At 43.9% G+C, this 14,764-nt stretch overlaps 1 protein-coding gene across 1 annotated transcript in view; it reads right to left on the bottom strand.

Annotated features, from left to right (window-relative positions):
* The window catches only part of GGT7 (gamma-glutamyltransferase 7), a 213,605-nt gene extending 208,629 nt beyond the window's left edge, over window positions 1–4,976 (bottom strand). The window contains exon 1 of the mRNA XM_069243797.1: window positions 4,734–4,976. Coding sequence (XP_069099898.1) covers window positions 4,734–4,905 — 172 coding nt within the window. The 5' untranslated portion in view covers window positions 4,906–4,976. The remainder of the gene's footprint in view (window positions 1–4,733) is intronic.
* Between the last annotated feature and the right edge of the window lie 9,788 nt (window positions 4,977–14,764).

The raw sequence follows: 14,764 nt of genomic DNA, 5'->3' as shown, positions 1-14,764 counted from the left end.
TCGATGACATAACCATTGGCCACAATGTCCAGCACCCAACGATCGTTGATACTTTCCTCCCAAGCTGAAAGAAAGTGACTCAGCCTTCCCCCAACCGGCCCTATGCCAGGCCCACAGTGATTGTCAGGACCCCTTCTTGAAACCACCCCGGGTCGCAGGAGCAGCCTTCTTAGGAGAAAAACGCGGCTGAAAACGTCGTTTCCTAAATGAAAAGGATTTGGCCTCCCTGTTCGGAGAAGATCGGGAATGCTTCTTCCACCCTTTATTAGAAGTAGAACCCCCTTTATAAGGTAAGGCATGTTTCAGTTCCTTAAACGCCTTGGAAAGCATGGATGGCAATTGCTCTCCAAACAAGTTACGACCTTCAAACGGCAGTCTCAGCAAGGCCGCCTTCTCCCCTGGGTCAGCCTTCCAGGAACGTAACCAGAGGGACCTACGAGCCCCAATCAAAGCCCCAGAGGCCAGCGCTGAAGTACGGACCACATCTGAAGAAACATCCGCCAACAATCTGGCCTGTTGCTCCATAACAGCCAGGAGCTCTGAACATTCTGCACCTTCCTGAACAGCCACGCCAGTTTATCAAAGTCTTGCACCAACGACTGAGCCGCATAAGCAGAATATATACCTGCCCTTAGTGCCAGATTCTCACCGGCAAATGCCCTTTTAAGACCTGAATCCACTTTACGATCCGTGGCATCCGTAGGCACACAATCCTCCGGATTTACCGCCGTTTTACCAATCAGGGTAGCTAAAATTGAATCCAGGCGGACCGAAGGAGGTAATACATCCTTACCCTCAAGTAAATACAGTTTCTGCAGAAATCGTGGAACCTGAGCTTTATCCACATCTTTCCATTCACGAAACACCATATCCTTCACAGGTCCCTGGAAAGGCATGGCAAACTTGGAAGGGGTCTGATATTGAGGAAATAAGTGAGAATCCGAGCTTGAAGGATGAAACACAGGGAAACCCAAATTGTCCCGAACATGTGCCATCACCTCCCACATTTCCTCTCTGGATACATATTTACCCCCAGATGACGTAGATGGAGCCTCATCACCCTCATTGTCAGACGAGGACTTCCTTGTAGCAGCCGATGAATGAGAAATCTTAGAGTGACCAGTCCTGGTCACCCCTACTTGAAGAGCCCTGGTAACAGCCACTTCAATCATCTCCTGCACCTCCTCCCTGGACATGAGGGGAGTGCCCCTATCCTGTAACTGTGAGCCCCCAGGAGTAGAAACTCCAGCAGCACCCTCCTCCTCAGAGGAGGAAGATGAGACAATCCTATGCCTCTTTGCCTGAACCTTCGGCATGACTATCCAATAAACACTGTCTTACATCCCTATCACTCCCCATATATAGTGACTAGGACCTGCCCCCTAGAAAGAAACCAATCCCCAAAAAGGTCAAACATTCCTGGCCAAACAATAAAACTGCGGGCAGAACGCCCGTCCTACCAGTCGATTCCCGGCATCTAAGCCCAAAAATCGCCATCCCGCAGCTCCTCGCTGCTCAGCAGCGTGGTAACCCGGAAATGAAAGCCCCAGCCACAAAGGGCCGGTCGACCCCGTCGGCCGGGCCTCATTCCGCGTAGTTCTGAGCAGCCCAGCTGCTCTCCTACCAACGCGGTCAGCTGCCGTACTCCTCGTGGAGCTCCGCACCCCGAGGAGCACCCTTAACGAAGACCTCCAGGCCCCGCCGTGCAGGTAAGGGAAAGAAAAGAAAAAAACGTCTAGCGTGGGCTAGACGAAAGAAAACAGGAGGAGGTAAGGGTGGGGGGGGGGTTTAAAAGGGGAAGGGAGGGTCTAGGGGGAGGCGGGAGGCCTCATTGGTTTAAAAGGAAGGCGAGGGAGGGACGGGAGGTAATGATCATCACTGTGAAGCGTGCCCGATATAATTTGTTACACGTATTTACATTTATCGTGTGTATGTCATAGGGGCTATTGACTCTCTAATGGTACAGCTAACATGTATAGAGAATGGGCTCCAACAATCAACTGTAATCTTGATGATGAAGGGTTGAATTGTGTGCCCAGTACCGTAAGGGTTGTGTGTTATCATAGTATGACTGATGTTGCTTCCCGTCAGCATAATAAAATTGTGGTTTAGCACCTAGCATACCAGTTAGATATACACAGATCAACGTAATACAGCATTTGCACATAAATAGTGTGTTTCATTTAACAGTTTCAGAACGCTTGTTCCGATCTGCCTGAGGTCATCAAGTGTACAAGTGCCGCCAATTGCTCCTAGGATATCAGGAAATCCTGTTCTAGCACATATGTATGATTTTCTGGAATTAGCTGCATGGGGGGGAACTGCAGCTGCTGCTCACTAACTCTTTGCAAAGCATCCATCCTTTAGCAGAGTATTTTGCTGAGGGTTCACTGAGAAATGCCACAAACCAATCCTACTATCTGCTGTGTGGTGCATGTTGTAAATAAATCTAGCGCTTCTAGCAGTCTCAGGAAAGGGGGATGGCAGCAGATCTCTATGTTTGTGGACCAGGGTTTCTGTAATGGTGAAAATGTGTTTTGTATGGTACCCATATCAAGCCTGTGTATCCTCCGGATCTCAAGCTGACTCTTGTTTATATGTTCCAGCCTTACACTGTCAATCCCTGCTCTTATCCTGCATTGTTGTCACATCTGAGGTCATTGATGGTGACCTGGTTTCCATCCTCTTGCTGTATGATGTACTGAAGCAGATCATGGATCTGGCATAGCATGATGTAGTGTAATAAAAGTGCTGCATCATTTTCGGAGAAATGTCGAATGGAAGTGTAGGCTTCTGCAATCAACCTGTTTGCATTTCACCTGTAGGTCTGGCCCTGTGTGAAGGTGTGCATGTGTGACAGGTCATTATTTGTAGCTCAAACAGTGCATGCACTTTGTATTTTTGCATTATGTTGTTGGTCCTTAATTCTTTTATTTACTGTTCTACAGCTTTTCTTTTATTCCCATAACGTTCATGTATTTTTATCACATGCTTTTGATGGTGGTATTGTCCATAATAGCCCACCATAATGGGCTTTATGTCCATTAAAGGCCCGCTCCAGTGTTAAAGGCTCGAGCCAAAGGCTACAGCAGGCTATACGGTTATTAGGATATTCCGCCACTAGAGGGCAGAATGTTCTAATAAATAAAACAAAGGCCTCAAGGGTCCTGGGGTGTTGAAACGCCTTTGGCCACTTAAAGGCCTTTGTTAACAGCTGCTGCTATGAGACAAACACTGGAAAGTTGGAACTATGGGCTTCTACCAGCCATTAGAAGCCTGGAGCACTCCATTGTCTTCAAAGGAGCTCCCACAATGACAATGTTGTAATATAGCCTTAGAACCCGCCGTAGCGGGCTCTACCGGCTATTAAAGGCTTGCTCCCGCGTTAAATGCCCGAGCCGAAGGCAAGGGCATTTAACAAGGGAAAAGGCCTTTAATAGCCGGTAGAGCCCGCTACGGCGGTATCTAAGGCTATTAGAACATTCTGCCACTCAGGGCAGAATGTTCTATTAAATAAAACAAATTGCTCACGGAGTCCGAGTGGATTAAAATCGCTTCGGCTCCGTGAGGCTTTGTTCACAGCTGTTGCTGTGAACAAAGCGAACATTGGAATGTTGGCGCTGCTGGCTTTTACCGGCCAGTAAAAGCCCGCAGCACTCCATTGTTTTCAATGGAGCTGCCAACGTTCCAATGTTCTAATAGTTTTTAAGGGCCTCTCATTCTTGCAATTGGGTGTTATCACATGTGTTGTTTTTCACATGTGGTAAGTAGCGTATATAAACTACAGGCATGCAGTATTTAGCACATTTGCTAAATAACTCGTGATTAGACAATTTACTTTACCTCTGCATGTGGTAATTACACCTAACTCATAATCAGGTTCCATGTAAAAGGACAATGACCAGCAGGCAATTTATAACCAACAACTGGGCTGAAAATGTGTTCTACCTTTGTTTTTGGTTGCCAAAACATGAACACCCATGGCAATAATGGGCATGCATATTATTATGTATAAACGTGTATGTAATTCGAACCCCTGTCGTGGCTCCGCGAATCTGTTTATAGCTACGAGATTGCTTGTTGATTATATAAAAACATGTTAAAAAAGAATCACATTTAATTATTGTCACATTTCACAGGCTAACACGATACGAACATTTAAAACAGGCAGGAAAAACCCTACAGATATGATGGATGCATCTGCAGTGTTCGATGAGTGTCGTGGCGGCTCTATAGGACACCTGTGCAAGGATGAGTATATATAAAGAAAGGGGCATTTAGTAGGTTGAGGTCCTTTGTACAGAAGGGATAAAGAGAGCAGATTGTCGGGAACAGTGAAGAAGGTACGCCTATGCAAGCAGGACTAGTAACGTCAGTGCATTAGGCTCTAAGGAGGTTGACACCGATGCAGAGAATGGCTGTAGTTTAGAGAATTGAGAACTGCTCGCGATAGGCTCTAACTAGGCGGGTGCAGGGGCAGTGGGCGCACCAGTACTTATAAATCACATTGGTGCTGTTTAATTTTAGGCTCAAGAGTGGTTCATCTATATAAACCAGTGCTGGCGGAAGCAGTGGTAGCTGTATCACAAGCAAAAGTACACAAGATGTTCACGGAGATGTGAGGACTCATTCTACCCATCGGGCACACATACAGGATCTTCATAATCCCCCCACCCCCGCTCCTTGGGATAGACCACTATGGGGTCAACATACGTCAGTCCCGTCAGACCCACCGGTGTCCCCCTCAACCAGGAAGGCGTCCTCCTCCTTGCGGCAGCGGAGCCCACTGTCCCCACCGCCCGCCTCATCCTCGGGCAGCCGCGGGAAGCTGGTGATGCTCATGTAATCCACCGGAGAGTAGGCGCCCAGGTTGCTCTCTTGGCTTGGGTCCTTCTCAGATGCCATCCCCGTAAGATGCACCTGCCAGGCCTTCCCCAGTGCAGTGCTATTAGGCTGATCGGAGCGCAGCAACCTGCAGAGGAAGCCCAATCTGGGGAAAAGAAAGAAGCAAAACAAGCCGCGCCCACACAAGAAAGAGAAACTGAGACCCATTTTAGCAGTGTCGGGATCATGGTACATTAATAGCAAGACCTAGATTTGACACCTCTGTTAGAGGAAAATACACGTCATATTTTATGTTTTTAGATTTTCTGAGGGCTACGAACTGCCCTTTGAAATAAGATTTTTATAACAAAAATATACTCGTGGTAAGCAATAAGCACAACTTGAACATCCAGCGTGTTTCGAGCAAGTTTATTCATAAATTGTGCAAGTAGAATCCCACGGCGGTGCCTCATGCTCTGCCGGCGTCCTGGAGCAATTCATCTAATAGTTCCCTAGAACATCAGCAGTGCAAGAGCAGAATGTGGAGCACACAGTTGAATAACAAGTAGCGAGAGACATATGGTTCGTGCAATAACATTCTAAGAATCCAATCATTGTACTTCAATACTATTTAGTTTATGTTTGCTTTTATAAACTTGCGGGAATAGCTTAGACAGCTCTAAAATACATTTGAGGCGATAACTATTTGTATTTTCTAATTTAAGTTTATATATCAAAGGGAAAATAATACCAACTTTGTTTATTTTCTGAATATTTTTTCTTAACACTGAATTGAAAATACTAGTCATATCAGAATAATAGTACCCCAGCAAGACGGAGGACAATACTACGTTTTTAGATAAATTATTACATTTTAATTTACAAAAAAAGATCATATTATTGAAAGCAGCAAAAATACACATGTAGATAGTAGGCAAAGGAAACTCATTAACAGAGTCCCAAAACTCGACCAGAAAAAAGTAGGCAGTGTTATTCATGTCTTCATGGAAAGTGACCTCTCACAAAATGCAGAGAGAATGTTCCTCAGCTGAAGAGTGCTGAAGACGATATGATAATTAAAAATATTAATGAGTGATTATGTATTTTGAATAAAGGAAATGATAATGTAGAATCAAATAACATAGCAAATTAATGTGCACGTTTGAAAATGTGCCCAAGGAGAGTGGTCACCAAGATGCACAAATGTGAACTAAAATATGTGAAATGTTGAAAATGCCTAATAATGAAGTCATATGTCATGTTGAGATGTATAACATATGTTTTGCATTATATTGTAGAACTAACTTAGCCAAAGTTGTGGCCTAGTTCTGCCAGGCCTCATGCAGAAGCTGAATAACAATGTAATGTAGAGAAGCTAACAAGCTGAATTGACCATGAACTGCTCCTCGTTTTATAAAACTCTGCTTAGTTAGGATTTTTTTGTAGTGAACTGACAGACAGGAGATGATGGAATCAAATTGTAACAAGAACTGTGTAAAGCAGAGGAGATGTACTTTCCCAGGACTCAAACAATGGAGACACTGACTGGAGAGTAAGATGCAACATTTTTGATACCTGCCGAGCCGGATGATGAAGACATCGCAAGACGAACCAATCACACCTTGGGACATGAAATATTGGAATCTATATATTTGGTGTGTTTTTTCATTGGTTATGAAATCAAATGCGTGACTAATTGACCAATTAGGAATTAGGGGACAGTCTGGGTGACTTTGATATAACATCGTAACAGAGGGAGAAAACTTCTGATGGCTAGGGAGAGGGGAGCATATTTTATCGAATTTGCAGAGGTGACTCAAGATTTTTGTCACTGGGCTCGACTCTCTGACTGAGAGCATGATGTGATGCTGATCGACTGATGACCTGAGGACGAAGGCTGACTCTGTTGCTGACCCATACAGAGGATAGGTAGATATGACAATGTGACTCTAATGCATTGTTTTTCGTTTCTAGGTACCAACGGCACTGTCTATATAGCATACCTTAGTTAGATGTTTTCTTCAAATTCGTGTTCTAAATTGTTTTCACATGACGCCCCACATTCTAATGCTGATCTGGTTTAGTTAAGGTCACTTTACATGACGGTATTTGACATGACTTTTTGACCATTGATTGATGGACAAATTCTGCTGAACTTATGCCTTTGACTGAGTTGTTAAGATTGATCTTTTTGTTGATTTGTGCTAATGCTCTAGAATGTATCTTGATGCAAGCTTTGATTGAATTACGTTCATAGCATCTTTGATTGATTAGCCATGGTTATTGAATTGAATAAAGTTTGAATTAACCCCATGACTTAGAATTGTAACTAAAGGGCAATAAAACTACTAAACGTATAACTTGAGGTGTGGTTATTTATGACTGCAAGGTCATGGTACGTCAATATTATTGTGGTTAAGATTGTATTGCTAATATTTTTTGATTAATGATATTGACCTGTGAATTGATATTTGGGTACACTTGTCATTGTGTAGCTAGGATACTCCATGCTAATCAAAAGGATCATCGACCTATACACGTCATCTTGTAAATTTACTTATTAAGGACCGATGTGCTAACAGTTTTTTGGTAGCAATCTGATGGTTAGTTTCATTAGAGAACTAGTTATGTGGTGACTGATGGTTACGGTAATAATTTGAGTTAGGGTTAGTTATTCATTAGTATTGAGTTTTGATTTAGTTTTCTGACATGGCAATCATAGCACAAATGATTTTCCCTTAAGCCCAGAAATGACTTTCCCAGGCCTTGGATCCTGTTAGTAGAGTTGGGTATGTTCTCGGCGTGTTTTGAGAGATAGTGCGAAAGTGGTAGGTTGCGCTTGCACAGCTTATGCAAATCACAAGTGAATTGTGACATATGTGAGGGAAGTTAGGGAGTCTGCGTATTCCAGGTAAGGTTTAGTAGGAATGTGCGTACTCTGCAGTGTGAAAGTAGGGAAGGCGTCGAACATCATGTGTATGTGGCACTTTGTGCTAAAAAATTGTCCACATGGTTGTTGGTGATGCACGGACCCTGCGTGGTCTAAGACTCAGGAGTATATTGACAAGTGTAGAAGACACTTGAGTACATGTTGTAATCTGTCTGGTTTAGTAGGTTGATCGGGCGTGGTCAACAAGTCGGTGTGTGAGTTAAGGCAAGTAAGGGAAATTTCGACTGAGATCTGGCAAATCCTATGTGCACCAGGACAGACCCTTTGACCAGTTGAGAGTAAAATTTGCAGGTCGAATTTCGCTTGCGAATGTGGGAGACTGAGAAAGAGGAATAGCTGTATGAGTGAAAGTGCCATCAGTGAAAATCCTTGAGGTTTCTGAAGCGATTGTGTACCTTCCGTGTAGTAAACCAGCAGGTTTGTTTTGGTTATTGGTTTTTGATTAGTGCTCACAATATTTTGCATTAGTTATGAGAGACTTGAGTTTAGGAGGCCAAGCCGCAAGACTTTGTCAGCTGCAGTACGTGTGAATGTGACGTGAGAGTGAGCTGTGCTGGGATAGGTCGGTTAGTAAGAAGAGTTGCGAGCAGATTGGCAGCCGTCCGTGAGAGGCAATTGGTTGAGAAAGCAAGTGAAGGGAATCCTGGGAGTAAAAGTAATTTCCTGATTTGAATCAAGTAACACAAACAGAAGCAATATAAAGTTTTGCAAGGCATTGAGGAGTGCTCTAAAGGGAGATATGTACATTAAAGTAACCTTAGGAGAGCCTACCCCACCGGGAAATTCTCTGGCTTATATTGTAATGGAGGAGCGAGTTGTTGTGCTGTGTCTTTGGTTAAAGCAATGGTGCAAATTGACAGAGAAGCAGGGAGCTTTAGCGTGTTCAGAGCATGGAACGTGTAATTTGAGAATTTTGGATCAGTTACGAATGTCACTTTATGAAATGAAACTGCTTCTGAGACCGGCACTATTTAAGGCATTAGCTGTTTGGGAGCTGATAGCAAGGCAACAGCAGGAATTGAAATTCCAGAGGAGGATAAGGAGAGTAGAGAAGTCTTTAGCGGAATAAAGATGGGATTGGGAACAGAAAAAGTGGAGAATGGAGACATTGCAAGGTTTTAAATTATTCCCTGCTATTGCAGAGGAAGATGAGTCAAAAGGATAAGACGAGACTAACAAAAGAGATAAGAGCACATCTGGGGGTAAAAAGAAGAAAAGACCTACATAGAAGAGGAGGATTCAGATGTAGATGATCTTATTACGCAGACATTGAGGGATCGACCTCCACCATATGGGGGGAATGAAGGGGATCCTGGTACTAGCTCTGCTCCAACAGCCCCAGCACAGGCTACGGGGACGATGAGTCCGGTGCAGACTAATGGTGAACAAGTCCCGAATGGGATACAGGGTGACTCTAGTGTTTTGAATAATTCAGTGGTCCAGGCACAGTTGCATCCACCACCAATACAGAGGATTAATCTTGAAGTACCAATTCTTGAGACAACTTCAACCTTGGTGGTGTCCACAGAGCAAGTGGTTCCGAGACCATCTTTGGTTCAGACTGAGCCGACTCCAGTAATGATGCCTCAGTCACAGTCACAGGGTATACCGAGTTTCACACCAATGACAGGGACACACTCAAATTTGACTCCAGTTATGCATCAGAGTATGGGAGTAGCTCTCCCACACAGTGATAGTGCCAGAACAGGTCCAGATGCAATATCGCTGCCGATTACTGTTGGTCCAGCGGTACCATTATTTGCACAGAAGAAACCAATTGCAGCAGAGCAGGGAGAGATGTCCCAGTGCCTAGTAAGAAGGGGAATAAGTGAGCAGGTTCAGGTAGTTTCTTCCGTGGGTCAGACTTTTGATGGAACGAGATCTTTGATAGATCTTAGTCCATTTGTCGCACTTCCGGATGTAGCAAATGGTCTGACTGCAGGTCAGAACCTGAAGTTATTGACTTCACAGACACCGAGAGCAGTGGGGCAACAAGTATCTACACCAAATGCGAGTAACATTTAATTACAGAGATTGACAGTTCAACAACTGAATGAGTGGTTAGATAGTTTGAAGACACCGGAAAATGCTTCTAAGGGAGAAGAGCAGATTCATCGAATCAAGTTGATCACTGAACCGACTGAACTAGTTGAAGGGTCAATGGGGGTGAATAGGTTAGAATCCTATACCGAAGCAGAATTGAGGTACATTTGTCCCAGAATTACAAAAGAGGTGGGCAAAGTGCATCAGAAATTGGCAGATCTAGCAGAAAAACATGACATAGATATTGAGAAAATAAAGCACTTGAAAAGGAGCTACAGATTACATTTTGAGGCAAAGGATTTTGAACACATGAGATCAGCCGGAATGAAGGCACACCTCAAAGAGTTATTGCAGAGTGCACATATTTGGGGAGCCTTGGAGAAGTGGGAAGGCAGATGGGCAAAGAAGAAGGATAAGTGGAAACAGGATTCACAAGAAGGGTCTGAAGCTGTGCCGGGGGATAAGGATCCAGAATTTTTTTTACCAATGGGAGATTCCGGGAGGACAATTTGTTCATGTTCCTTGACATAGGAGTGATAATCTGTCCTTTACGAATGACTATCCAAAACTAAGGGAGAAAACAGTTGAGTGGTATCAGCAGACAGACAGGTTTGTGAAGCTCTCGAAATGCCTTTGGGAAGATTTGAACACTTTATTGGAAATAGTGGTTCCAGCTGATTTGTGGGTCAAGTGTAAAAGAGCAGTAGATTAGCCGATAAGTGAACCAGAAAGAGACAAGACTACAGGTCCACCATCATGTGAAGTAATGAAGCATTATCATAAGGTGATTGAGTTCCTGAAGACGATAATTTCACCTAAAAATATTGATTGGCAGAGAATTGACAGGACTGCACAGGAGGTGAAAGAGTTGATACATGCGTACTGTGAGAGATTGCTAAAAGTGTTCAAGTAGTACAGTGGCAAGGAAGCGATTGAGCCGAAAGACATGTTACACTTTGTGTTCCGGTTCATGGAAGGACTGAGACCTGAAATAAGTCAGATGATTAAGAGTCATTTGATTTAGTTGGCAAGCAAAGCCGATTGATGAGGTGTTGCAGTATGCGAAATACTGTAGTGACGAGATTGAATTAAAGCAGAAGAAGTTAAAGGAAAAGGCGATGGTGATGCAGATTAAGGCAGCCCAAACAGGAGTACAGGGAACTTTTGTGCAGCAGATACCTCAGCAAAAGGGAACTGTTATGTTTCTGCCGCAGATGAGAGATAGGGGACGTGGAATTAATGTGAATCGTGGTCATGATTTGAGTAATGTGGTGGTTCAAAATGATGTGCAAGGGATGAAGAAAATGATACTGTGTCATCCTTGCGAAAACGTGGGACACTGGAAGCGGGAGTGTCCGTTGGAGGTACAAGAAGGTGTTGTTCAGCAGAGTGGTGATGTCAACACAATGCAAAATGTCAGAATGTCCAGAATGAGAGGTGTTAATCAAAATGTTCAGAACAATATGAATCAGATGCAAAATCTACAGCCGATGCAGCAAATGCAAGTGCCAAGAGCACACATAACACAGTTACAACCAGTGCAGCAGAAAGTTCCAATGGTACCTAGACAGCAAATGCAGATACCTCAAGCCCCGATGGAACACCAACAGATAATACTTAACCCACAGGTCATGGGTCAGACACAAGACAGAAATAATGGCACAGTACATCAGTTCCCGTTACACAGTGAGAATGAAATAAAAGGAGAATGGATGAGTGATAGTTCAGATGAGGAGACATGTATGCTTGCAGCTTCCTTAGAAGTAGATCAGTGAGGACCTTATGTGAAAGGAAAGGTAATGGACCACAAGGTTTTATTCTTGTTAGATACAGGAGCTACACACTCAATTGGCAGAAGTGCAGAATTTACCTCTTTCGCGAAGAACAGTTCAGGTGATAGGGGTGGCAAATAAGCAACTGAGAAGTCCGATTACAGACCCAGTACAGGTTGAAATTGGCAATTTCCAGGGGTTGCACAAGTTTGTGGTTTGTGATTCAAGTCCGGTATCCCTACTGAGAAGGGACCTGTTGTGTAAAACACAATGTTCAATCTCTTGTTCAACAGATGGAATTGAAATTCAGACAAATAGTGGGGATGAGGAGGACACCACTCCTGAAACAGAATGTGAAGGTACAAGTGAGGAATATCAGTTTTTCCCCATGTTCACAGTGAAATAATTACATGCAGATTCACAGGGAACAATACAGGAAAATGTGTGGGACCTGACAGGTAAAGAAGTGGTTTTGATCAAGGGAGTGGAGCCGATTAAAATCACTATAAAGCCGAATGTGGTATTTCTGCAACTTCCCCAATACAATATGGCACAAGATGTTCTGATGAAAGTGGCACATATAATAGGAGACTTCGTAAAGTGTTGAGCAGCCCATGTAATTCACCGATAATGGGTTTGAAGAAGCCATGTGGGAAAGTACAAATTGTGTAGGACTTGAGGAAAGTGAACAATATGGTAGTGAAGTGTTGTCCCGTAGTGCTAAACCCAGCGGTAATCATGTTTCAGATACCATGTGATTCAGAATGGTTCACAGTGGTTGATTTGTCACAAGGTTTCTTTTCTGTGCCACTTCACGAGGATAGCCAGTTTCTTTTCAGTTTCAAATTCCTAGACAGAGTCTACAGCTGGTGCAGGCTTCCTCAACGGTACACCGAGTCACCATCCTTGTTTAATCAGATCTTGAAAAAGAATCTGGAGTAATTGGAATTACTGCATCAATCGACTCTTGTACAATACATTGATGATTTATTGATTGCTTCAAGGACAAGGGACAAGTGTAAGTATGACTCGATTGCCCTTCTGAATCATTTGGGAAAGTTTGGCCATAAGGTGTCACCATTGAAATTGCAGTACTGTCAGAAAATGGTAAAGTACTTGGGTCACCAAATTATAAAAGGGTCAAGGAAAATATCCAGAGAGAGGATTACAATGATTTTGCAGGGAAGTCCTCTGACTTCCCAAAGAGATGTCAGGATGTTTCTGGGAATGGTAGGTTATTGTTGACAGTGGATTCTAAATTTTGCTGAAATCTCCAAGCCATTGCAGAAAATGACACACAAGGACGTTACTGATCCCATAACCTTAGATGAAGAGCAGATGAAAGCATTCACTGAGTTGAGAGAGTTTGTGCAGAACTCCAGCTGTAGGTATGCCTGATTACACAAAGCCATTCACATTGTTTTGTCATGAACGTGATGCGTGTTCTTTGTCTTTCTTGACTCAGGTCCATGGAGGTGCTCATCGCCCAGTAGCATATTTTTCAGCTACCTTGGACCCGGTTGCAGCAGCCTTACCAGGTTGTTTGCGTGCAGTAGTTGCAGTTGGTCAAAGTCTTTCACAAAGTGAGGGAACAGTGATGGGATATCCTCTGACGATAATGGTCCCTCACTCAATTGAGATTTTACTGTCAAGAATGAAAACGCTGTATTTGACTGGTGCCAGACTGACAAGGTATGAGACGAGCATTCTAGGTGCTCCAAATGTAACATTGAAAAGATGTACAGTACTGAACCCGGCAACATGACTTCCAAGTGATACTGTTGAAGTTGAAAAGGAAGAAGACATTGAGCACGATTGTCTTGAGGTGACTGAGTTGTACACTAAACCAAGAGCTGACGTAAGAGATACTCGATTGGAAGAAAATGACCAAATTGTCTTTGTTGATGGTTCTTGTCTCAGAGATGGTACAGGAACTTTGAGAGCAGGCTTTGCTGTATGTACAATTATAGGAACTTTAGAAGCCTCCTGGCTTTGAGGAGTGTATTCTGCACAAGTAGCAGAACTGGTAGCTCTTACCAGAGTGTGCCATGTCTCTCCGAGGCTGAGAGTCACAATCTACACTGACAGCCAAAATGGATTTGGAATTGTTCATGATTTTGGTCAATTGTGGTCGCAGAGAGGTTTCCTGACCTCTACTGGTTCACCAGTAAGGAATGGTGAGAAAATAAAAGAGTTGTTGTATGCAATACAGTTGCCTGAAGAAATTGACGTGGTGAAATGCAGTGCACATTGTAGGAAAGTACCATATTGCCTGTCATGTTACCCCCATATTTCACTGTATATATGTTGTTTTAGTCTATGTGTCACTGGGACCCTGCCAGGCAGGGCCACAGTGCGCATAAGTATGTGCCCTGTAAGTGTTCCCTGTGTGATGCCTAACTGTCTCACCGAGGCTCTGCTAACCAGAACCTCTGTGGTTATGCTCTCTCTGCTTTCCAAATTTGTCACTAACAGGCTAGTGACTAAATTTACGAATTCACATTGGCATACTGGTACACCCATATAATTCCCTAGTATATGGTACTGACGTACCCAGGGTATTGGAGTTCCAGGAGATCCCTATGGGCTGCAACATTTCTTTTGCCACCCATAGGGAGCTCTGACAATTCTTACACAGGCCTGCCAGTGCAGCCTGAGTGAAATAACGTCCACGTTATTTCACAGCCATTTACCACTGCACTTAAGTAACTTATAAGTCACCTATATGTCTAACCTTCACCTGGTGAAGGTTGGGTGCAAAGTTACTTAGTGTGTGGGCACCCTGGCACTAGCCAAGGTATCCCCACATCTTTCAGGGCAAATTCCCCTGACTTTGTGAGTGCGGGGACACCATTATACGCGTGCACTGTACATAGGTCACTACCTATGTACAGCGTCACAATGGTAACTACGAACATGGCCATGTAACATATCTAAGATCATGGAATTGTCACAACAATGCCTTTCTGGCATTGGGGGGACAATTCCATGATCCCCCGGGTCTCTAGCACAGAACCCGGGTACTGCCAAAATGCCTTTCCAGGGTCTCCACTGCAGCTGCTGCCAACCCCTCAGACAGGTTTCTGCCCTCCTGGGGTCCAGGCAGCCCTGGCCCAGGAAGGCAGAACAAAGGACTTCCTCTGAGAGAGGGTGTAACACCCTCTCCCTTTGGAAA

This window comes from Pleurodeles waltl, chromosome 7 (genome assembly GCF_031143425.1).
Source record: "Pleurodeles waltl isolate 20211129_DDA chromosome 7, aPleWal1.hap1.20221129, whole genome shotgun sequence".
Taxonomy (NCBI): Eukaryota; Metazoa; Chordata; class Amphibia; order Caudata; family Salamandridae; genus Pleurodeles; species Pleurodeles waltl.
This window is presented reverse-complemented; position numbering and strand designations above follow the sequence as displayed.